This window comes from Carassius auratus, chromosome 29 (genome assembly GCF_003368295.1).
Source record: "Carassius auratus strain Wakin chromosome 29, ASM336829v1, whole genome shotgun sequence".
NCBI lineage: Eukaryota > Metazoa > Chordata > Actinopteri > Cypriniformes > Cyprinidae > Carassius > Carassius auratus.
In genome coordinates this window covers 1,444,117-1,469,410 of record NC_039271.1, presented here as the reverse complement: position 1 = coordinate 1,469,410, position 25,294 = coordinate 1,444,117, and the positions used below count along the sequence as shown (strand labels likewise).

General features: G+C 37.7%; 1 protein-coding gene across 2 annotated transcripts in view; it reads left to right on the top strand.

The window, feature by feature from the left end:
* Positions 1-25,294, top strand: part of LOC113047817 (semaphorin-3aa) — a 78,168-nt gene that overhangs the window by 32,630 nt on the left and 20,244 nt on the right. The window contains exon 1 of one of the 2 annotated variants that reach the window (XM_026209132.1): positions 8,941-9,718. The exons of the other annotated variant lie outside the window; for it this stretch is intronic. Coding sequence (XP_026064917.1) covers positions 9,607-9,718 — 112 coding nt within the window. The 5' untranslated portion in view covers positions 8,941-9,606. Of the gene's footprint in view, positions 1-8,940; positions 9,719-25,294 lie in introns of those variants that run through there. 2 annotated transcript variants of the gene reach the window in all.

The following is a 25,294-nucleotide window of genomic DNA, read 5'->3' as shown; positions in this document are numbered from 1 at the left end:
GGTGTGTTTTGTAACATTGTGAACCTTGTCGAGTACAATGACAGGTAATGGATGAAACGTTAGCCCGTATGTGGCATTGTTAGTGACAGAGATGACTTGATGAACGCAGAGCGCCCTTTGAAAGAGGGTGCTGTGATATTTAGACTTAAGTGGACAGGAGACTAGAGGTATGCGTTCCTCCTGGTACGGTGAATGTTGTGAGTCATGGTTCTAACCACGCAGGTTATTGATGTGGCTTTTTTCCCATTAGCCCCCATGTATAACTTTACAATCTGCACAGGAGTCACATCAAAGGGACGCTCCTAGCTAAAAGCCATGTTTTATTCAGCAGTATCATCTTTTGTTATGGTAACTAAAAGCCAGGATTATTATTGTTATATAAAGCTAAAATCATAAACAATGTTTCCATTACTTTATATAAAATAATACTATATATATACCAGTTCTATTGATATTTTGCTACTGAAGTAGTTTAAATTCAACATATCACACAGATCTATAGATGCAGTATTAAAACACAGCTGTTATCAGTAACTTTATGTCCGGCATGATTATAAAAGCATAGGCAGTGTGCATAATTGACGGTCATGAGCTGATCCTTTAGCTCTGTTCCCACCAGTTGGACAAGGGGTTGTTTTCAAAGTCTGTTTCAAAGTCAGCACGTCAGTTCTCTGAAGTGTCTCGCTGATGGGAGCGAAAGGGATTGTATTATCTGGAAAGGAATGAATGAGACTGATCTTCTGCCAGGGAATTTCTACTGCGGATATATCCAGAAAAACCTTGGCCAACTGATAACTGTTCTGTTAAACAGCACATGCCTGATAATAATGTGAGCCGTCTTCAATACAGAAGCGTTTATGAGGTTAAGAGTTTTTGCTCCTGATGCTATGATTATTACTTTTGTGTATTTTATTAACATGTCCATCATAATGAGACTAGTGTACTTGTCATATCAGCATGTACATTAATATCTCAATGAGATGTCTTGGCTTGTTCCCAGCCAAGCCTTTATTGCATAAGCCAAAAGTTATTGTCATAAGCGCCAATGCCAACAGTTGAATAGCCATTAGCATTTCCCTAAAGAAACCACAGAATGCACACTAGACGTCTCTGATGGATGACATGTCATAATGGAATGAGGATTGAAAGAAGGCTTATTTATGTATAAAGCCTTCAGACCCAGTAAAATGCATACCACGGATAGAAAACATCTCATTTCAATTATGAATCTCGGTTAACTGAAGAATTACCACTGTGAAAACCGACACTTATAATCAATTATAATCACTTTACCCCTTATTCTGTGGGGAAATGCCCTAAACATGCTTATTATTTGACCATAAAAGATAATGGAGTGTTTCAGTTCTGGTAATAAACGAAAATAAAAATGTTGGTTAGTGAGCAGATTTCATAATTTCATCAAAGTGCAAAGAATAATTGTCATAATGGCCTCACAGACATACTTTTTTTTTCTTTTTTCTTTTTTTACAGAGGAGATCTGCATTGTATCTTGTGAGTCTGTTAGTTGTGTTCAATGTACGATGAGGTAAATAAGTGAAGCTTGTTTTTTTTTTTTTTTTGAAAGCTTGATAGCAGGGGTTTGAAGAATTAGAACAGGACATGGTGTGGGCGAGCGCGTGCCAGTGTTTCATTTGCATGCAGAAACATCCCTTCATTATCCTAAATGGCAACCGAACAATTTGTCTTACCCTCCATTATTTCCTGAATAGCTCTTGACTTGCCTTATTCAGTAATGTGTACGTAACCCAATTGCGGGGCAGCATTTAACAAAAGCATATGTGCTTTCCAAAAGCATGTCCTGCATTATATATGACGATTTCCTCTGGGTGACATGGAAATGTGTCCATTAGTCTGTTCCAACACAGGTGAAGACTATCACGGACCATCAATCCTGGAAGAATGTTTTAAAGTGGTACCTCACACAAAAATTCTGTTGTGATTTACTCACCCTTATGTCATTTCAAACCTGTATGACTTCATTTTAAGGCTGGGAATTTGACACAGATTTCACAGTTGGATTCATTTTTGAGCTTGCGATTCGATTCAGTTCGATATAGATTAATTTGGATATACTGTACACCAGGTACAGTACATGTCAGGTATTCTTTTTGAAATAAATCTCTCTTAACTAATCCTGTAAACTATACTGTGAAATATAAACATTTAAAAACAACAGAGGCTGCTAACATCTAAACCTGTCCAGGAAGTCATATTGTGCGTCATTGTCTTGAAAAAAAAAAAAAAACACATTCTCACTTTATGAATGCAGACGCTCATGCCCACAGCTGGGTCTCATCACTAGCAGCAAACACCCGGTGACTCATCACAACGCCACATTGCATTAACGTCGCTTTCACAGGAAGCATACTGTGTCTGAGAGAAGCACCTATACACTGAAGAGCATCCGGTTATTTGTGCAATAATCTACCCTCATCCTTCTGTCACAAAGGCCTGTTTTTCCCAGTGGCACTGTCGTGTTAATGTGTGATGTAAGCATTTTCAAGATCATAGACAGTCAGATAAGGTTACCGAGTCACAGACTGACTCATTATATTTTTGCTGAAACACCGAAACGGTGCATAATAAAGCAAATCTAATTAAGCACTACATGAAAACACCCCATAGAAATGCATTTAACCACAGATCATCAGGTTTCATTCGAAAGAGGATTACAGTTGCTGTTCTCTCTCTCTTTTACCCTGATATTTTTTTTGGCAGCACTTCAGCTCCGTATTAAATATGACTCCTCAGCTTGGCTGTAACGTGAGTGCCGGTGGTTAGTTTTTATTTGTTTCACAAGCATGTAAATGTTTAATAGAGTTCCTGGCTGGACTGCAATGTCACTATGACAGTTTTCCCAAGCTGAAGAGCTCTGTGCCTGACAACAAGAGCAGAGATTCATGATGCACAGGTCAGATTTATGTACTGTAAGTCCTCTGTGCCGTTCATGTCTAAAAAAATAATATTTATAAGGCTGGGTTTGAATTCCATAATTTGATTTAACTTAAGCACAATCTAAATTTGCAAAGCACTGAACATAGAAATGAGATGCAACACATTGGCCAAAGATGTCTATCACTAACTTTCTGAGCAGTTCACTTAGATCCGCATCTGTAGTTTGTATGACTTTGGTTGATTTCTGAAGACAGGACTTCCCATGTAAGCTAAATGGAAGACTAGCTTTTGCCTACTTTCCTTTGAAGAACTCTTAATTTTTGCATAATGATAGACTTAGTTAAGCCCACTTAACTTTTCTAAACAAGCCTTGTGTATTGGTTCCAATACAGTAATTGACTCCTATAGCTGAAACTCTCCATTTGATTTGGTTACATTTTAATTTTAGCCATGCAAATAAGTTAATGCTCTTTCTCTGTCCTTCTTAACCCCAATTCACCTTGCCTGGGGGCTGCAGGGGAGGATTTTCTGCCAGCTTAAGCCTTCTGATTGGGTTACACAGATGGAATAATGAGTGCTTTTCTGTTGTCTCAGCCGATCTTGAGTTAAGCTCTGTGGACCGGGCCATTCACTGACGCCACACAACATTTACATATACATGAGATTTAAAAAGACCTTTTGCCTCCTGGATTAGTTCAGCTTCCTCACAAACTCGACTAGGCCTTTCCACATCACTAGCGCTTTTTAGTAGCACTCCATCGGACAATAAACTCCTGTGATCCAGAACGGAGACCTCCACATTCATTGAAAGCCGATTCAGTATCTATCCTGGAACTGTTTGTTCTGACCTGAATACTTCAGTAGCAGTTTAACGTGTCTTCTTTTTAGAAACAGAAGTCTGTTAAAGCAGATAATGAGGCTGTAATTAATCTTTTCATTAACGAGAAAAAGTACCAAAAAGTTCTCATGTGTTTTGGTAGTCCTATATCAGTGTGTGTTCATTAAATGGATCAGATGTTGATACAGTAACTGCTCTGATGGATTTTGTTCAGTGAAGGATTTGTCCAACCCGATCTCACGGCAATTCATACATTTTTACATGGTGGCTTATTCGTACGAATTCGTACGACCACACTCGTACAAATTCTTACGATTGTTGCCAAATCGTACGTATTTTACGAGTTGCACAATTCGTATGAATTTGCACGAATGACCTACACCTAACCCCGCCCCTAAACCTAACCGTCACTGGGGTCGTATAAAATCGTACGAGTGAGGTCGTACAAATTCGTACCAATAAGCCACCTTGTAAAATACGTACGAATTGGTCGTGAGATAGCGTTGGATTTGTCAGACTTAAAATAACCATTCGCTCAGATTAGTGTTTTTGGTTCACTAAAAAGAACTGGATCATAAGAGTAATTCGTTCAGGAATCAGACTACAATGGTGTGCTTTGTGTTTTTGATGCACTTAAAGGAACCACAGACAAGAATAATTAGTTTGAGAATAGGCTTGTTCGAGATGCATTGGCGCTGTGCAGCCAAATCGGCGTATGTTATCAAAGTACTGTAAGAGTAATTGGAGAACAGATGAATCTTTATGCTTTTGAATTCTACACTGATTGGTCTGTGCAGTGCCAATTCATCTCGAACAAACCTAATGAGACTACAGTAGTCAACATTTGAAGTGGATCAAAACATGAAGTTCATCAAAGCTGTATTAAGACAAGAACACGTTTTGTTTTAGGCTTCGATAAAAGGTTTTGATCCATTTCAAATGTTGACTACTTTACACTGGTTGAACTGTATGGTTTTGATTCACTTAAAAGAACTTGTTTATAAGAGTCATTCATTCAGGAAACAGACTTCACTGGTTTTGCAACTTGTTTTTGATTCACTAACAATAAAGTTTCATGAGAGTCTGGTTGTGCTGTATATCTTTGATTCATTAAAAAGCACCAGGTCATAGGAATCAAGTATTAGACTACACCAATTACACTGTAACTTGATGATTCACTAATAAAACTATTCAAGAGATCCAGCCTTTCCATTCGTACTCATTTTAACTTGAGATTCTCCCATGCCAAATTACACAGCGATATATTTCAACCTCATCCTGCTGCCTCACATTACATCACCTGTAAGACAAGTCCAGACTCTGTCAGACTTTATTAATCAGATGAAAGTTTTTTTTTCCCCTTCTTTTCTTTCTTCCTCTGTTCTGCTCTGTAAATCACTCCTGAAATCCGAAGACCCCGCTGATGCACTGCTGGAACGGATGCATCTGTGGCGAAGACGCTGCGGGATGCTTCCTCTACGGTGATAGATGGGAAGAAATTAATGATAAAAAATATTCTGCCAAGATTCTCAACCCTGACACTCTTTCATTGATGTTTTTATGAGGGTGCCACTCTTACCCATACATTTTACCCATACATACATAATGTGGTTCATCACTGCTTATTTACATTCTGTTTACAAAGTTTGTCAAAAAGATTTAATATCGAAAGCATTCATGAAGGGGAGGGTGATAAGGTGGGGGCATGTGGAGGGTGGAACGGTGGATTATGAAACTTCCGTTGCCCACATGACAAGGACTGTGACCTCTTTTGTGAAATGAAGGCTGACCTCTGACCTCTGCTCCTCTGATGAAACAGAGGAAACACCCCTTTTCCGAAATGGAAGTGGACAGGAGGTACTAAATGAGTCAAACACACCCTCGAGTTCTGAGGAAAATTGACAAATTCAGTGCAGCTTCTGTGTTTCATCATTAAGGTTCACAGTGATGGAATGAAACAAGCAGAAAAAGTTTGACATTTTTTTCTATTATAGAAACGTAAAAAAGTTTCAAGTATTGAATTTTGAAGCATAAAATGTGAGCATTGCCAGGTGTCTTTACCTTGGCCCACAACATTATCAAAGTTCATGCTCTCTCATCTCCCCTGTCTCCTCTGCTGTGGAACACCTCTCTATTACTTCAAGTAATTGAAGATGTGTTTCAAGGGACTTTACTGTTCCAGTGATTATTATTAAGTGTGATGAAGCCTTCGGGTTACTTGCATACTCTCTTAAGAGAGTGGCGCTTGTTTTTGGTGCTGTCATTGCCAAGCAAATCTATCTATCTATCTATAGCCCGTTTCACACTGCACATTGGACCTGGGAAATTGCCGGAACATTGCCAGGTCGCCTTCTATGTGAACGTGAATACATCCCGGGATTGATTCCGTGATTGATCCCGGGTCGGGGACCTGGTAACATTGCCAGGCTCAGTCCCTGAACGAGCTTGGTGTGAACTAAAGCCAGAACTAATGCCGTAAAGGGTGTATCGTAGTGATGACGTACATTATCGCGTGACCCTTTTACCAAGTGTTTTGAAGGCAGATCTACGTTTGCGACAAAAAAATATGTGCAAACTGTACTGAAGCAGGGATCAGTTAGCTCCTCACTTCCCACGCTGAAGCTGATATCGTTCGCCAGCTTAAGTGAAAGTTCGTGCCTAGTGTTTTCAACTCGTACATTATCGTCACATCCTGATGTAAAGTGTCTTTACGGGACCTTTACGGGTTGTGTGTAAACACATGCATCTATCTATCTATCTATCTATCTATCTATCTATCTATCTATCTATCTATCTATCTATCTATCTATCTATCTATCTATCTATCAATCTATCTATCTATCTATCTATCTATCTCTAACCTTATAACTGCAATAAAACAGCGTTACTTGTGATGTTGGATATGCAGAATTCCAGTCTATCAATCTTCAGGCTTGTTGTTCATGAGTAGATGTGATTTGTGGATGTGTTTTTACGGCTCTCTCTCTTTCTATTTCTTTCTCTCTTTCACTGGGCCATGTGTTGATTGAGCAGACCAAGGCGTCTGAGCTGTCATCACGGCGAGTGGAGAATGTGGGTAGAGTGGACTGACTCCTCTCTTTTTCCATCCATCCTTCCTCTCCTCCCCTCCCATCATTCTCCTTTCACCTAAACCAAACGCTTTCAGGAGTCACAGGGGAAGTGCATGTGGTTTACTGATATCTGCTGACTTACTGTACATGACTTTGAGAGACGTCACTGCAGTGTGTTCCTCTTGCAGGAAGTGTGACCTCTCAAACAGGAAGTTCCTTCTGGTGGAGTGAAACCTTGAAAGTGGCCCAGCAGTTATCGTAATACTCATGATAATGACCTCTAAAGAACATAATACAGGAAGGGAAAGCCTAGTTGAATGAGAGAGTGAAGGTTCAATTCACGTAAAGAGGCTTTCACATAAATGTGTGTATGTATATAACAATTATTATTTTTGCCATATTTTTTGTTATATATACACTAATCTTTTTAAGTTTTTAACCTTGAATCTTGGTCCTAGAAATATGTGACAATTCATATAATCTTTTAAACACACACACACACACACACACACAGATATATATATATATATATATATATATATATATATATATATATATATATATATATATATATATAATTTTATATATTAATTTATATATTGTGATTTCAATTAATTATTTATTTTTATCATCCGGTTTTGATTCCCTTTCTGAAGTAAATTTGCTTCATTTTAAGATTTTTTTTTTTTTATTTTAACTGGAAAATTAGACAATAATGCCAATGCTTTTGCGTCACCAACCATAACTTATATTTCCTTTAGTCATTCCTTGAACAAAAGCGTGGCTGCAAGAAGTCACCTTTGTGTCATTGATTTATACATGCCCTCATGTGCTCCTGCATGTATACACATGCCTGCAGTGTGAACATTTGCCTATAGGCCTAGTCGTTAGTGACAGACCGGTAATAATTTAAATTTTTTATTTGTACAGTAGATTGCACAAATCATTCCACACCAACAGGTTTTGAAGACACGTTGCATTTGCAATAAAGATTGCACAAACACTTAGCAAGCTTTCATCTTCAACACGAATGCTGTATTTATCAAAGCCAGGATCCATTCGATGTGTTTCAAGGAGGCCACTCCTCTGTGGATCTCATGTTTCGGAGGCTATATTTACCACTTTGCTACTGACAGGCTTCTGGAAACTAGTTGTCAATGAGCTATCTGGTTTTAGTGCACAAATTCATTAAGACATCATTAGTCAAAGTGCCCTGACAAACCACCTCCACATAGTTGTTGTACAGAAGAGCGACGACCAGAGGAAAACCTCGGCATGTCAGCGGATCTGCTGGGATAGAGACCAGGCAGCAGGTGGATGTTTTTTAGCCTCCTGATACCTAAGGAGGAAGTGTAGTGTCTGTCCATCATCTCCACCGTTCTATGTGGTGTAAACACCTTAAGAGCGTTTGGTTGTAAAGGTGATGAGACCTGCTCATGAAAGCAGGAAACACTTACATACAGACATGCCAAAGGCATTGAGAGATCTGGGGATTTTTTTTTTTTATAATTTGCAAGGTTGTGAAATACCTTCACACACTCAGCTGGTGTTTCGGAGGCACTTTTGTCTTTAGCACTCAGGGGTGAAAAATCACACATTAACACCTCTGTCTATCAGAGGCTTTGTTACAACAAGCAGAGAGTGAGTGAGAAGTAAGAATGCTGGATAGTCTAGCTCTATGTATTACGTTTTAATTTAATGTACGTTTTAAGTATTATTAGTAAATCTCATTGGTTTGCTCATTTTGATAAAAAAGCTGAAGTTGGTTTATGGACAATAGATAGAAATATTTCTAACAATGGCAAAAATAGAAATACTTTAATGTGGCCGATGATTTTTCTATATTTTATTTAATGTTATTTTTATTAATTAATTAATGTATTTATTCATTCTATTGCTATTGTTTTATAACATAAATCGTAGATAGATAGATAGAGAGATAGATAGATATTTATATTAGATTTTATATGCATGTATGCTATATTAATCTAACCTTTTATATAATTATCATTATCACTATTTTATTATGACTCAAACAATTAAATCCAGGCTAACATACATACACACAGAAGTATTCTAGAGGCTGTGATGAAATATGATGGTCTGCCAGAAAGCCAAAAAAGGAGAGAGCAGGTGGGAAGACAATGCATTGTAGGTGTAGCCTATAAGCAATGCAGAAAAGAAGGACACAGAGCAACCAAACCTTTGCAGAAGAGTCTTTCGCATACCTCTCCTTTCAGCTCCGCTCCCTCGTCCTCCCCCTTCAGCTGCTCCCCCTCCCTCTCCTCCCCTCCCCTTCCCCTCCTGCGCTCCGGTGGATGGTGTACTGCTCTCTCTCCCTCTCCCTCTCATTCAGGCTGAGCCGTGGACACAAGCAGAAGCAGTCTTGTGAGTGTATGTGAGAGAGTGTGTGTGCACGAACCTTGAGCGGAGAGAGAGAGGGTCTGCCAGATCCCTTACTGAAACTCTACCTCTCCCACAAACACACAAACCCACTCACCGGTCCTCCCCACCAGGGTCCGAGAGCACATCCCTGAGGAGTACACCTTCACCCCCAAATCCGGTTAAACGCCCCCCCCCACATGGAGCCATGTGAACCCCTGTCTCCTGCTTCGCTTGGGATTTGATTTTGGATTGCCTCCTTGGGGAGAAGCTCCAGGCGCTGGATCTTTTGAAGTAAGGAGGGACTCCGAAGAGCTCGGCTATCCCAGAGGGAAGCACTTTACTCTTGATACTCTGGGCTACAAGCCCCCCTGGGCTGGAGGCCAGCGCTCCAGCACCATGGATTACCTAGTTGGGATTTTTCTGCTGTTGTGTGGGGTGGTGTTACCTGACCGAGTTGCACCCCAGCACACCAAAAAGAACGTGCCCAGACTCAAGCTCTCCTACAATGGTAAGTTTTGTTACCAGACTCATCACCATGAGCTTTATTACCTTTTTTTTTAATTTCATTACCTGTTGTACACCTATTTATTCTTAAATTGGACTTTTTATCATTTTATTATATATATTTATATATGATTCCATAACTGTCACCCTGCTGTCTCATTTCTGTCTAGTTTGATAGTCTCTCTCACTCTCTTGCATGTGATTTAGTCTCGTTTTACCCTGACACATTGTTTCCATGTGTTCAAAGTGCATGTACTGGATCTTCTACATAATTTTTCCAGTTGCACTGTCCTGTAGCTCTAAACTCTGCACTGGAACCCTGTCATACAGCTTGTGAACTCTGAATGAGGTATCGTGGGTAATGACTCTGCATTTGCGGCCAGAAGTCTATTTTCTCAAGCCATCAAAGTGATTTTACAGCAATCCATTACAGGAATATTCCTGGTTTAATGCATGTTAGGCTCAATCCACACCATGCTGATTTGCACATATATCATTTTGACTCTGTCATTTTCTTGAAACAAAAAGGAAATACAAAAATCAAGGTTACAGCGAAGCACTAATAAAGTGAAACGTGAAGCTTCTAATTTGATAAAAGCACTAACATTAATTCCTGTTAAAATGTGTATTGTTTGAGCTGTGAATCTATTTTTACACTAATTTTAGGGTTTATCGGGTTCTATTGTCATGGCAACAAAGTTGTCGAAATTAGATGTAACTAAAGTGTTTTTCCACACTGAAATCATGTTAACTTATGATTATGGTCTATGTTTTGTGGTTATACTAATGAAACAGTGAGTGTTTTAATGTTACAGATGTTTCTCGTTTACTTCCAATGTAATTGCCTCATTGTAATCTAGAATTTTGCCTTTTAGAAGAAGAGGAATAGCTAGGACATTTTTAGTGTGAAAAAACATTTGCCACAAATGCCAATTCCGCTTAACTTGTACTGAAACTGAAATACCTTTGCATTTACTAGCTTTGTAACAAGATGAATTGCCATATGCACACATTATAACAAGTATGCATACTCATGCTCGCACACATTATATATTTTGAAGCATATTCTATGATACTAGACACACAGTACATTGCATCTGAAGGCTTGGGTGATGCTGGTCGCTGTGCGTGAATGGTGGTAACAGCAAACATGTTATTCTCTGGACTGTGCTATTTTAAAGGAGACAGCAGAGAGATCCAGACTATAGCAGCCTCTTTGTAACCCAGAGCTTTCATCTCTCACGAAAATAAGCGGCAGGATTTTTGGCATATTTTGGGTTGTTTCCCTTTTTAATGTAAGCTTAGCAGGCTTGCTGTGGTTCTTTGTTCAGGAACATGACCAAAAGTGTACGCATCTATGTGTGGCGGTGATCTCTCTCTCCCTCATTTGGTAAATATAGCCTTCTGTTCTGTCGGTCAATCTGTGCTTCTGGTGTGGTGATTGTAAGGTCTGTGTGTGGCATGGGTTTACCCCACCAGAGTCGTTTAACGGCCTCTCATTTCTTTTATAGAGACTGAGAGTGAAGGAGGAGTGAAAAATATTATTTTTCTGAGAATGTTGTTAGGAAAGAAAGAGCTAGGCAATGGAGAGCAAGAGAGAGGATTTAAGAAACAAGTTGTTGCTCTTTAAGAGGAAAGGCTGGAGACTTTATTATATGAAAGATGCAGGTCCACCTGTGATCAATCACATGCTTCTCTGAGTTAACACTGTTGTGCTTGGATGGCCCGAAGCATTGTAGGAAAACAGTCTCACATCGCGTCATCAAAATGCTTTCCAAACTAATGCCACCTGTGCACTTTATGGCTGTGTTTTCTCTGATTCATGTTAGAGTTTTTTTGTATGTTGTAATGGATTTGGATTTAGTTTGATTGATAGTTGTATTCAGATAAATACAAAGAGAAGCTTCACTGCTATGCACAAAATCCACTTGGGATGTCAAAATGGATCACATCCAATGGGAAAATATTTTATTTTACAGAATAAGAACTATTTAACTAATATTTATAATTTAACTGATTTCTGAATCCTCTGAAACTGTGATCAAACCAGACATTTCCAACAATTGCGAAAATGCTGTGTGATGTAACACAACCAACGCCACTCAAATGATAATTGGTGTTTGTGTGACATTTGTGTGGAACAGATTTTTGGAGCAGGGCAGGCCACAGAAATATGGAACTAAATGTTTGTCAAAATATCGCTCATCGTTAGATATGAAAAAAAGAAAGATTAAATTGCTTGCTACTTTATCATATTATGCCTTGTTAAAAAACAGTGTACTGTAATATTTTATACAGGTCTGTTAAAATTTAGTTTGATCACCAGATATCGTATAAACCGTAAATAGCCAGCAGAAATAAAAAACTTATAGTATGCAAAATAGTAACATATCATTCAGATGTCTGCATTTTACCTCCAAAATCTATTCCTTTCAATCTAATATTAAAAGTCTACATTTTTTTTATTACGTTTGAGTGAATTTTGAGCAAATATTATTATATTGTTTATTTTGATTCCGAAGTGTTGAGTTAATCTCATTTACTGTCATGGTATTTTAATATGTATTTATATAATATATTGATATAATATAAAAAAAAATGTATGTACATTTAATGTAATTTAATGTACATTTAATGTAATTTAACAGTAAAATGCTGTTAATTTTACAATAATAGAAGAAATCCATGTATAATTTACAGTAAAAAAAAGTCCATAAACCGATATTCCCAGAATTCCCTGCATGACACTCCACATTTGAAAGTATTTTATTTAAATAATCATGTTTTTTAATAGTTTATGTCATCAGTTAAGTACATTTGGGCTTTATGTTACATCTTCCGTTTAATGAATGTTTATTGCATTATTTTTATTTAATTTTTAAGGGACAAAACAGAATTTAATAGTAATTGTTGAATTTACTGGTTAACAGTCAATTGTTCATGTTAAATTACAGTTTTTGGCCATAAATGTGTTTACAGTTTTTCTGTACTTTATACAATTATTCTGGTAACCACAACTGACAAAACTATTTTGTAAAAAAAAAAAAAAAAGATCCCTTATCAGGCCCCACATACAGTAACTTGTACTGTACGATAACTTGTTTTCCTATTGGATAATTGGGAGTGAGTCATCGTATATGTGTCCGAGACAGAAAATGTGTCTGATGTGTTTTTGGCCTGCAAGATGTGTGAGAATGGAGGCAGGCTTAGATAATTAGACACCTGGCCATGGTGATAGAGCTGTGTGTGTGTAATGCAGTGGCATAGTTCACAGGTGCTTGATGGCTCTTTTGATGCTCTGCAGTATGACAGATTGCTGTTTACACCCACACAGTGTCTGAGTGTTAAAATGAGAGAGAGTAAGAGAGGAAAGGATGGAGGAAGAGTGGCAAAGAGGCTGCGTGAGGGGAAGAGAGTGGCTGGTTTAATGAAGGCGGTGGGCAGACAGTAGTTGGCCAGGAGAGGATAGTCGTTAAGTGAAGTGTCATTCATTCTCACTCCCTCTGTGAATGCAGCATAGTAATTAAGCCAAATAAACGCTCAGACATGCTCTCCAGAGACGCACACTCCAATGAGTGTCGAGAAGGGGGACGGGTATCTCTTTTTCACATACACACACACACACACAGATTTATCATGAATTACACCCAGAGTTTGCAGTTCTGTTGTACTGCCTCCGGGGAGGCCATTCGGACGATCACAGACGAAGAGATCCATCTTAGTTGTTAAACGATGGCAGAGTGATAGATTTTCCTCTTCGTTTCCCGTCCCTGTAATTATACCAGAGTTATGTCTCCAGTTTACTCCCCTCATACACTTTAAACTACCGTCTGTGAAAATTGCTCTTGTCAGAGCTATCAGCGGCCCGTTCATCTGTCAGTATGGTGTAGGATAGGCCTTCACATGCTTGTCAGATTGCCTTTCGGATCTCAAACTTGTGGTTACGAGGTTGTGAATTCACACTGTAGGATTAGCAGTGGGTTACAGGGTCCATGTGTGCCCAAAACCCCACATAAATACCATGTGAGATGCCAGATTAGGGTGGAGGTGGTCGGTGCATATGAAGACACTGCCCCCTGCAGGTGGCAAAGTGTGGGAACATGACTCTGATAGGGGGGTCCCTTTGTAAAAAAGGCCATCCCGATGTCACACGTTTGTAAAATGGTGCATCGGGGACTTTAATGTGCTTGTGAAACAACCTGATAATTACTCACAACTGCATAATTACCAGGCGTCCCATTTCATTACCCTGCCCCATGGCCTCCTGGGATTGATTGGGATGGGCGACACTGGGACTACGAGACTGCGAGTCGTCTGTATTCAGCCTAAATCTTCTGAAATAGACACTCCGCGCCCGACCGCACTGGACGCAGACTGGAGGAATCCTATAATAGCGGGCTGTTCGCTGGCTGCCGGGTGAAGTGCAGGCTGACATCGGGCCAGGATTTGGGGTGGATGGGAATGATTATATGGAGAGTCTGGGAATGATGCTGGTTTCTCTTTCTCTCACGGTTTCTCTCATCTGCATCCGTCTCTTGTCTGTCTGTTTTCACCCTCTTCCAGAGATGTATAAAGTACTAGAGAACCATACTTGAGTAAAAGTACAAGTGCTCTATCAAAAAAGTGACTTGAGTAGAAGTAGAAGTGCTCTTTAAGCACCACACTTAAGTAGAAGTACTAAAGTATTCAACATTTTTTGTACTTAAGTATTGCAAGTAGTCTATTTTAAAATTTACTACTCAAGTACTGAAAGTAAAAGTAGAAGTATTGTGTTATGTAGCTATTAAAGAAAATAGTCAAAAGTTGGAACATATTGTTTTTACTATTTCAAATGATTAACCTAAAGGACAATAACAATTCCTTTGACTGTAACTTCTTGTAAACAAAAAAGGGTTACTAGGGTTAGTTAGCCCAATTTGCAAAATGATGTCATTAATAACTTACCCTCATGTTGTTTCAAACCCCTAAGACATCAGAGGGTCATTTAGAATTTTTTGAAGCATCGAAAATACATTATGGTCCAAAAATAGCTAAATCTACGACTTTATTCAGCATTGTCTTCTCTTCCGTGTCTGTTGTAAGCAGAGTTGGGTATAACGCGTTACTGTATTCTAATTACTTTTCGTGGTAACGCAGTAATGTAACTCATTACATTTAAAATAAATGTAATTTGATTACAGTTACTGATGTCAATAAAATTAAGTTACTTGCGTTACAAATGTATTAGTACGAAAAAATATTAAAAGTTAGGCCCGACAGGACCAGAGCTCGACAGGTTTCGGCCCGAGCCGTACATTTTGATTGACAGCCTTTTAAACCCCGAACCAGTGTGCAGCGCAGCCCGACATTCAGATGTGCGCATACACGCACAGCTCTTTTGCCTTTTGTCAACAATGAGTCATTTATACATGTTTTAACATAATTTATTCATAACTAACGTAGACTAGGCCACTTGGAAGTTGGAATAAAGAAATAAAATAAGTCCTCTGTAACATCGTATCTCAGCACTCTAAATAGACATAGCCTATAAATAAACCAACGCACCAATGAAAACGATCTTTTTTAACAGATTAAATTAAGATATGGTATTTGGCAATAACGAAATTAAGATAAAGGCTCCGCCGGGTTTGCTTCTCATATCAGATGACATTTAATAAAATAATAATGCCAACATTAGCGTAAATACTCTGTCCACATTATGCATTTAAGCCTTAATGAATATATAGTTATCATTTGAAAAACCTTTACTAACAGAGATTAGGCTAGATCTACATGTTTTTGTGGAGGAAAATGAATGAATCCACTGTAGATGTCTTCAATGTGTTCCTGCGCTCACTGATGGTGATTATTCACTCATTATTCTCATTATAAACATGGTCAAAACTTTTCCACACCTCAGAACTTTGCTTTAGTTGGTGGTGCAACCAAAACGTATTTTCGCCAGAGGCAAGCCTCCGTTACACATACTCAGCATCCATTTCACATCTTTCTCGCGCTAATCGATTTACCTATCAATTAATATTAATTTACCTCACAAACCGGAGCGCAAGCCCGAACCCAGTCAAAATCGATTCCCTATTTTCATTTTCGAAACTTTTTTTGGTTGGTCCGATCGATTGTGCAATCGATTTTCGAATGAAAAGTGACAGCCCTATGCGGATATGGAGTATGAACTGAAAAAAAAAACATTCGAGCGTTTGGAATACGTCTCCACAACCGCAGACATCTGGACTTGTAATAATAGAAGCTTCCATGGAACGACAGCCCATATGTAGTTAAGACATACTGTATATACATTTAAAAAGACTATAGTTTTCATTGTTAGGCAAGTTTATGTTAAGAATGTTAAGTTATAGAAATGCATTGGATCTTTAATTCAAGTTGCTGTTTTCATATTTCTGTAATATTTTTCAGTCAATATTAAATTATGGAAAGAACTGAGTTTCACTTTGTTTGTAGTTTTTTTCCTTGTAGGTTTAATAGGTTTTCAAAGTAACTTGAAAGTAAAGTAATTAGTAATCTGATTACTTTTTACTTGCAGTAATCAGTAATGTAATCAAATTACAATTTTAGAGCAGTAATTAGTAATTTGTAGTGGATTACTTTTTTTGGGTAACTTACCCAACACTGGTTGTAAGACAGTTAAAAACAAAGCAGTTTGTGATATCTGGTTCGCGAACGAATCATTCGATGTAACCGGATCTTTTTGAAACAGTTCACCAAATCGAACTGAATCGTTTTAAACAGTTCGCGTCTCCAATACGCATTAATCCACAGATGAATTAAGCTGTTAACTTGTTTAATGTGTCTGACACTCCCTCTGAGTTAAAACAAACCAATATCCCGGAGTAATTCATTGACTCAAACAGTACACTGACTGAACTGCTGTGAAGAGAGAACTGAAGATGAACATCGAGCCGAGCCAGATAATGACTCGTTCACGAGTCAAGAACCGTTTCTGTCAGACGCGTCCGATTCGTGAACCGAGGAGCTGATGATACTGCGCATGTGTGATTTAGCGTGAAGCAAACCGACACACAGAGCGTCTGGAACCGAACTGATTCTTTTGGTGATTGATTCTGAACTGATTCTGTGTTAATGTTATGAGCCCAAGTGCAGTCAACGCCAATGACGCCATTGCATCGAGCGCAAAAGAATCGGTGAACTGTTTTCTTCAACTGGTTTATTGAATCGAACTGTCAGAAAGAACTAACGTTACTGGTCATCCGAAAACCGATGCAACCGGTTATTGACTCGTGAACGAGTCATTATCTGGCTCGGCTCGGTGTTCATCTCTCTCTTCACAGCAGTTCAGTCAGCACGCGTCTCGCTTGATTCGCTCAATGATGTGCCAGCTTCATCAAACCTGCCATGCCTTCTACAGTTCTGGCAGTGGTTTGTAATGGAATGATTCGTAACATTTTTATAATTGTAACGAGTAACGATGCAGCACATAAACAAAATATCGGAGTAAAAGTATTAAACTCAGCGAAAATATGTACCGAAGTAAAAGTGGAAGTAGGAGAAAAAAATAATACTCTAGTAAAGTACAGATACCGCCTTTTAGTACTTAAGTACAGTAGTGAAGTAGTTCTACTTCGTTACTATACATCTCTGCCCTCTTCACCAAGTATTTCTTAATTTTTGGCCACAATGTTTTTTTCTTCTTCTGCGTGTCATGAATAAACATAATAAACAGCTGAATTTAACTTTTGATTCTTTTCATAAAATAGCGCTATATAGTTTTTGTTGTCCACTGCTTCTTGGAAAGGTAACTTGTTACTAGCAAAGCGCTTGTGTTTATTTATGATTCTGTGTTTTTTATTTTATATTTCTGTATACTCTCTCTCTCTCTCTCTGTTTTGCTCTTTTCTTCATTCTGGAGTGCTGTAGAGAACTTGAAGGTCACCTGTAGAATATATATATATATTTTTTTTTGTAGCATGAATTTTTTTCTCTGTAGCCGTGGAAGTAGTTTGTCCTTATTGACCTTTTTACGTATCACATCCTGTTGTGTCCAGTCTTATGTTGGCCCTATTAGACGTTAGACTTACTTGGCTCAGGGATTTGCACATTTAGCTTCCTCTTCATAATACATAGGCCTAGTTATTAATAAGCAGAGTGTTCTGTTATTTAGATTTAGTGTGTGCTTACACCTGGGTGTCATATGCTGTGCATTAGATTACTGGCTAGATACTGAGTGCAGGGTGTTGGGAAGTGGTGCACCTGTTATTGAATTTCAATGATATCCTTAGACAAGCATTTCCAGATGAGTCAGATTTCATTACTAGTTATGTATTAGTTTGCATGTGTGTGCTTGTTTGCTTGTCAGATCTCCAGGCAAAAAAATAAAATAAAAAAATGAGGTTGCCTTGTAAAATTAACTTATATATTTTTTTTAGTTGACAAATTTCAGAATCAATCAGTATTTACTTATAAGCTTTTAAAGAGATATTTCACCCAAAAATGAAATTTACCTTCTTTCAGACAACATTTTTAAATATTACTCCCATTCTATTTGTCTGAAATAAGAAAATCATATACACCAAAGATTGCTTAAGGATGAGTAAATCATGGGGTAATTCTCATCTCTTTAACCTTAGCTTTTAGTGTAGTTTTTATTTTATTCGGGTTTATTTTATTTTATTATTATTACTTTAATATTTATTTAAACGTGGGATTTTACTAGTTGAATGCACTATTAATTTGTACAAGTTTGATGCTGTCAGATTCATTTGTGACACATTTTTTACATCACAGAAACATTTTCTGGTCCCTTGCGAATTGTACATTACCAAAAAATGACTTGCAGTTACGTGAAGGAGTCAGTATAACTCAGTAATGTCTCTGAACGATTGATTCACTGACCGAGAGTCTGATTCAAATAAACTGAAGTCCGAAGCTGTATTGTGAAACTAGTAATAAAAAAAGTAATAATCTTGAGTTTCACCAATGGCAACTACATGGCAACTAAGTATTTTTTGTTGAATTTGGGACTATTTTATTTAGCCTGGAGCCAAGCTGAAGGCCATATTTCTGTCAGTTCGAGGAATAGAACTGAATTAAATTTCTGTACTAATGTATCTTTCAGCACTTTGTCTCTTGTAAACCTCCTCTCTTGGCTATTTGCTTTAATGTCACATTATCTCTGGCTGTCACTCTCCCTCTCTGTACATGTGCTGTGTTTTTTGTGTCATCTGGAGCTGTGGAGAGTGGACTGTGCTTTCTCTGCACGGTCTGTGGCTGGGAGCCAAATTTAAACAGACACTGCGGTTCACCCATCATGTCACGAGTAGATTCAGGGGTAATTAAACGGTTCCACATACTCTCCCCTCTCTCTGTGCATCAGGGCAACACAGGAATCTCATGCGGTCGTGCATAAATATTGTGTTGCATTCTGCAACAAAGGAGATCAGCGAGAACGCTGGTTTTTAGTGGGGTGCACAGACAGACTTTCAGACTTGAGTGCAACAGAAGAAAGTGTATAAATATAACACCACTGACAACATGACATTTGCATTTTTGACACAGATGCTTGTGTTTAATTGGAAAATGCATTCAGTTTAATTAGACCTTTTACTTTTGCAAGAGACTGTTTATGAATTAAAACTACAGTTAAAAAAAATCTACAAAGGGATCATTTTAAAGGGATAGCTCACTGAAAAATGTCAATTCTGTCAAAAGCAGATATTTTGAATAGTTTAATGGTTACTTTTTTACATGCAATAAAAATGTATCTAACTGTTAAATGCTGTGACTGAATCATTGAGTCAGTTAATGAATGATTCATTCAGGTTATCTGTTTTTGTGAATCAGATAAATGAATCTTAAATGAGTGAACTGGAAAGAATTGGACTCGGGAGAAGAGTTAGACCACTACTTTCTCATGAACTTTCATGAACATATCAATATTTATTTGTGAATAAAGACTTTCATTTTGGGTTGTGACTCATACAATACCTTATTTTGTACTTATACATGTACTTCTAAGATATTTTTATGGTGCTTTTTTGTCATTGTTGAGATTGACAGTGCCAGACTTCATTTACATGGAAAAGAGAAATAAAAAAAAATGTTTGGAAGAACATGAGGTTGAGTAAATAATGACACAATGTTCATTTTTGGTGAACTTTTCCTTTGAGCTAAACAAATTCATCTTTAGAACTGCCACATGCATCTTGCCAAAAAAAAAAAAAAAACGTTCCTCACCGTTTGGCTTTGTGAATGGAAATTTGAGCCAGTTGGCCATGAAATAAATCAGTTCATACAAAGGCGTCTATTATTAAAACGATTGTGTATAAAGAGATTTGACACAGTGATTATGTTTCCTGTTGGTGTCAGTGGAATCAAATGTTGGCCCACAGGTCCGCTCTCAGCAGCCCTTCTCTAGCTGTCAATCCAACAGACTGAGCACTCGAAGACCAGGGAAACTTACTAAAACCTGCGGCCGGTTGCATGCGAGAGCAAGTTAAAATAAAGGGAAACTACAGGCTTATTCTTATCCCATAGCTTCAAGCACAATGCGAAACAGCATGTTAAGCAAATCTCTAAAATTTAGGATCTCTCAAGCACAAAACCGACAAGACTGAACCACACACTTAGCCCATTGAGAGAACATAGAGATGAACTTTTGCCAAAACCGTGTCATGATCAACGACGTGTGTTTTGAAGCGCGTCATTGTTCTGGCTTAAATAAACAGGTAGCGCCCAAAACCATCTGCAGCACTTTTTCACTTTTTATTCCTTCTTTCATCACTTCCCTTGCTCTCCCGGGGCGACTGGTAGCCCGAGGCAGAGCTAAAGCACAGTGGCAACAGCATGCACACACATTTTCCCTTCTCTCAAACACATACACAGATGCAGAGAGACATAACTGAAGTCCAAAACTGGTTTTGATCCTTAGACGGCTGCATGATTCATTTTCTACTTCTTTTGACCTCATAAAACAGAACAGGTTGATTTTTCTTGTCATGTGGGTTATATTAGATATACTCCTATTTTACATTTTTGGCCTTTAAGTGGCTTTTATTGTATTGATATGTCACCTAATTGGTCAACTAGTCAACTAGTCAAGTGGTTTTTATTTGTACATTTTTCTGATTTATAACTTAGATTGGGATTTTTCTAAACTCACACACACACACACACATATATATATATATATATATATATATATATATATATATATATATATATATATATATATATATATATATATATATTGCCAGAGTTGTAGATTTTTATTTTATATTTTACATTTTAATAAAATGTTTGTATCACAAGCAGCATATGTACACACAAACACACACACACATATACATTGTCATGCAAATAAAAACATTAATATGTGCTTTATAAGTAAGTACTAATATACAGCCAATATTTTAGTTATATGCATGATACATAGCAACTAGTTAATAGTGGAAAAAAAATGTTTTTATAGAATTAAACCTGCGTTGCAACTCAGCGTCTTTTCAGCAAGTTTTTCAATTTAGAATTTCAGTTTAGAGTTTTCAATTGTAAAATTTTAGGCTTGCTTAGTATTGTTATTTAGTTTTCATGTACTATCTTAAATTTATTGGAAACAAAGGTGTGTGAATGAAAGTGTTGCAGTGTATAAATCAAGTGTATGATGATGATATATGAAGAGTTGACAGCACACTTCTTAGTCTACGGGACAGAGAGAAACTGAGAAAGAGCGAGAGACATTTGTTAAGCTTCCTTTTTTAAATCTCACACTTCATTTACTCTAAGCTCCTATCGAGGTTGATATATCCCCCGGATAAAATGTGTGTGTATGTGTGATCAAGGACCATATGACGGCTACCTTTTGTGATGGTCTTGCCAAGGCACCATTTAAAAAAAAATAAAAAATGAAAAAAAAGCCTGGTCTTCAGAGTTCAAGTACCAGTCATTCACTTTGAGCAGGGGAAAAGTGAAACTGCGAGACACGGCCGTCAGATCTTGAGCCAGAATGGCAGGAGAGTGAAGCTTTGGAGAAGTTCACGTAACAGCAGTATTACAGACACTGACTGAGAAAAACGAGGCAAAGAATAAGAATATTTGGCACATGGAGCGATGCAAAGACTATGAGCGAGGATAATGTGTCAGGGGAATAGAAAAAAACAAAACAAAGAAAGATGAGATGAAGAGACTTCTAGGATGTCCTCTTGTGTTCTCTCAGACCTCCCTTGGAGTCTGGCAAGAGGGAATCAGTGTGGCTTTCTTTTATTTCCTGAATATAAGCTCCTTTTGACTATTAATATTTCTTATTAAAAGTGTTAGACACATAGCAGCATGGCGAAGAATTGCAAAATGAATTACTTATATTTTCAAACTACTTTTCTTTACATTCTTTAATGGTGGTTCTTCTATTGAGGAACCATGATTTACTTTATGGTTTTGAGTCGATTATATGGTTCTTCATGTTACATTATTGGTTCTTCATATCAGTTGAATGGGTTCTGGGTTATCTAAAGCACCAGTGCATAGATGGTTTTCTGAATATGCAGTGCTTTGTATTTTACAAAGTTTTCTAATCATTAATTGAAGAGTTCTCTGGGATACTTGATTCTGATTTGTCAGTTGTGACATTCTGCTGTCAAATATAATGTTTAGCGAACTTTATTATGGACTGTTGACCCTGAGAATCAATTTCTTAGTTCCATATCTCTCGTGTCACTCTGCATCCTCTGTTTTTAACTATATTTGTTTATTTGTTTGCCAAGTATACTACTTTTCAGACGTTTGAATTTGGTAAAATATTTAAAAAATTCAAAAGACGTGTCTCATGCTCTGCAAGACTGAATTTATTTTATCAAAATACTGCAAAAAGTGTAAAATTGTGAAATATTCTTACAATTTAAAATAGCCTTTTTTCTATTGTGATACGTTTTAAAATTGTATTTATTACTTGTGAAGGAAAAAGCTGAATGTTCTGAATATGCAGATTTTTTTTTGTTTTTAAAGTTTTAAAGAAATCGCCAAAGAAGAACAGTTAATATTTTAATAAACATTTTTTGTTGTTGAAAATATGACAAGTCTTTACTGTCACTTTTAATCACTTTAAGTATTAATTTCTTTCAAAACAAAAAACAACACCAACAGCTTTCAAACTAGGGATGTCAACGATTAATCGATGATCGATTAATTGTCGATAAGAGATGCAATCGATTAAGGCTATCGATGGTCGGTTAACCGATTCAATGTTGGGCTGCGTGCGGCTCATGCGCACTCAACACGTGCGAGCGGCTGTGAGTGACGGTGACGATATATAAAAGCATCATCATTCATTCACAATGTACAAATTAAGCTTTTAATGTGATTTAAACTTTAAAGTACATTAAAATAGAAACAACATTAAAGTTCTTCAACATTAAATGCAATAGAAATGTAGTTACTAATCATTTCATCAGATAACTGTTTTATATCGTGCGCTTTGCAGGGCTGCGGGACTAGGGGTGTGACGGTTAGTATATAACCGTGAGACCGACGGTTATAGTTGAACACCGTCATTAGAACTCTATAACCGCCAAAACCGTGTCATTAAAATATTTTTTACAAACATTTTTTTATCAAAAATTATTTTCATTTTTTAGATAGGATCATAAGATGCGCAATATATCGGGAGACATGGTTTTTACCACTTAATGAAGTTTGTAAATCGTCAGACATGATATTTTTCACTTCATAAAATTTTGCTTTGTAGAAAACCTTTCTTAAAAACGATTTTCGTTTTGTACAAATTTTATTTATTTTAATAAATAAAAAGCAAGTAAAGCAGACAATGATAACCGTGACATGGAAGCACCAGCGCGCCGCGTTCACTTGCACTGCACTGTGACCTAGAGCACATCTCATCGTAGGCCTATGCCTCATACTTTAGCATTAAATATCTTTGCTGCATCCTTTCTAGAACAGACAATGGCTTTTTTTTTTGCGGCTCGCATCAGCAAAGCATTGCATCGCCATAGACCGCAAAACAAGCAGCGGATGGCGGGCGGGTGCGGCTTTGAAATTTGCTCTATGATTTCCATGAAGCAAAAAACGAGGACGGAATCTCGAAATCCAGTCATGAAAATGAAACTTGCATTTTAATATGGACAGTCATGGAATTTGCCAAAGTTAGCATAAAATAATCAAATCAAATCTCCATATGTACCAGTATCTGTAAATGTTAAGCCGCAAAAGTTGTTTAAAATATAAATCCGTGTTCTGCGCGTCTCTGTGTGAATTAATGAATGGCAGAGACGTGCAGGTTTGTTTACTACATAGACTGAAGCGCATGACGCTTGCATTAATTTCAGCATCTGAGCTTCAGAGTTCTCTCTCCTTCAAGCGATCTGAACTTTTCATCTCATCTCAATGGACACACAGCCCACCTGTATTTGACGCTCTGTAAACTCTTTGTGAATGCGCATGACTCACCGTCACTTTACTGATAGCGCTGTTTCTCACACATGCAAAGAGAGAGAGCGTGAGTCTTACCACGCTTAAACAACACGCTATATGTAAACTATTCTTTGTTGTCTTCTCCTGTCAAAATAATGGATTAAATTTAGAAATATTCATATTCATTTTCGAACAAGCAGAAGACATACCAGTTTCTCCGGTAGTGGGCGGAGCTAATGGGCAAATGGCAATGGCTTTTTTTGCGGCTCGCATCAGCAAAGCATTGCATCGCCATAGACCCCAAAACAATCAGCGGATGGAGGGCGGGTGCGGCTTTGAAATTTGCTCAAAAAACGTTGGCGCGGATGATGAGTTTTGTGACAGATCTCCTTAATAAACGGAGGTCTGAAATCTCTGCCCCTTTACCGATCAGAGCAGAGATTTTAAAAAATCTGACATTTTCTAGGACAGAATCCAGCAGGATCAAATTAATGTGAGCAACTGTGTTTTGGTGCAGCAGCGCCGATGTAGTTCACTTAATGTGCAGCGCAGTCACACGCGCTCCACATTTCGGATAACTTTATACAATAATGTCAGTTGAAAACATTGCAATTGTGCTTTAAAATACAACAACGAGCACCACAAAACCATTTAAAGATGTGCGTTCAGCGTTCTCCGTGCGGGATTGGAAACTGTCAACAAAGTAAAATGACCTCAAAAGTATGGCGCGCTCTCTTCATTTTATCAAATGATCATAATCGCATCTATTCATTTTATAATCCTGCTACTAGCATTTTATTCAGACTAAAACCTCTTTAATTCAAGTGAGAAAGCGTTTTGTGTGTGTGTGTGTGGCTTTTGCACATCCTGTCATACCGCTGACTGCGTGCCTGCAATAGACGCATTTTGCAGTATTATGGTTAACGATTAATCGATTAATTGATCGTTAATTTAAACGACGATCGATCATGGAAATAATCGAAATTTGACATCCCTATTTCAAACAGTAGTGTAAGTTAACCAATATAACATTTTGGACTGAGAACTGCTGATCCAGATCTTTTCCCCATGTGATATTGTTTAAATAAAACTATTCAGGATGACAGAAGACCCCTCTGTACGTTTTCCCTTATATAAAAGAGAACTTACTTATTATTCTGACTCAGCCGGAGTCTGTCAGAAAGGCCTG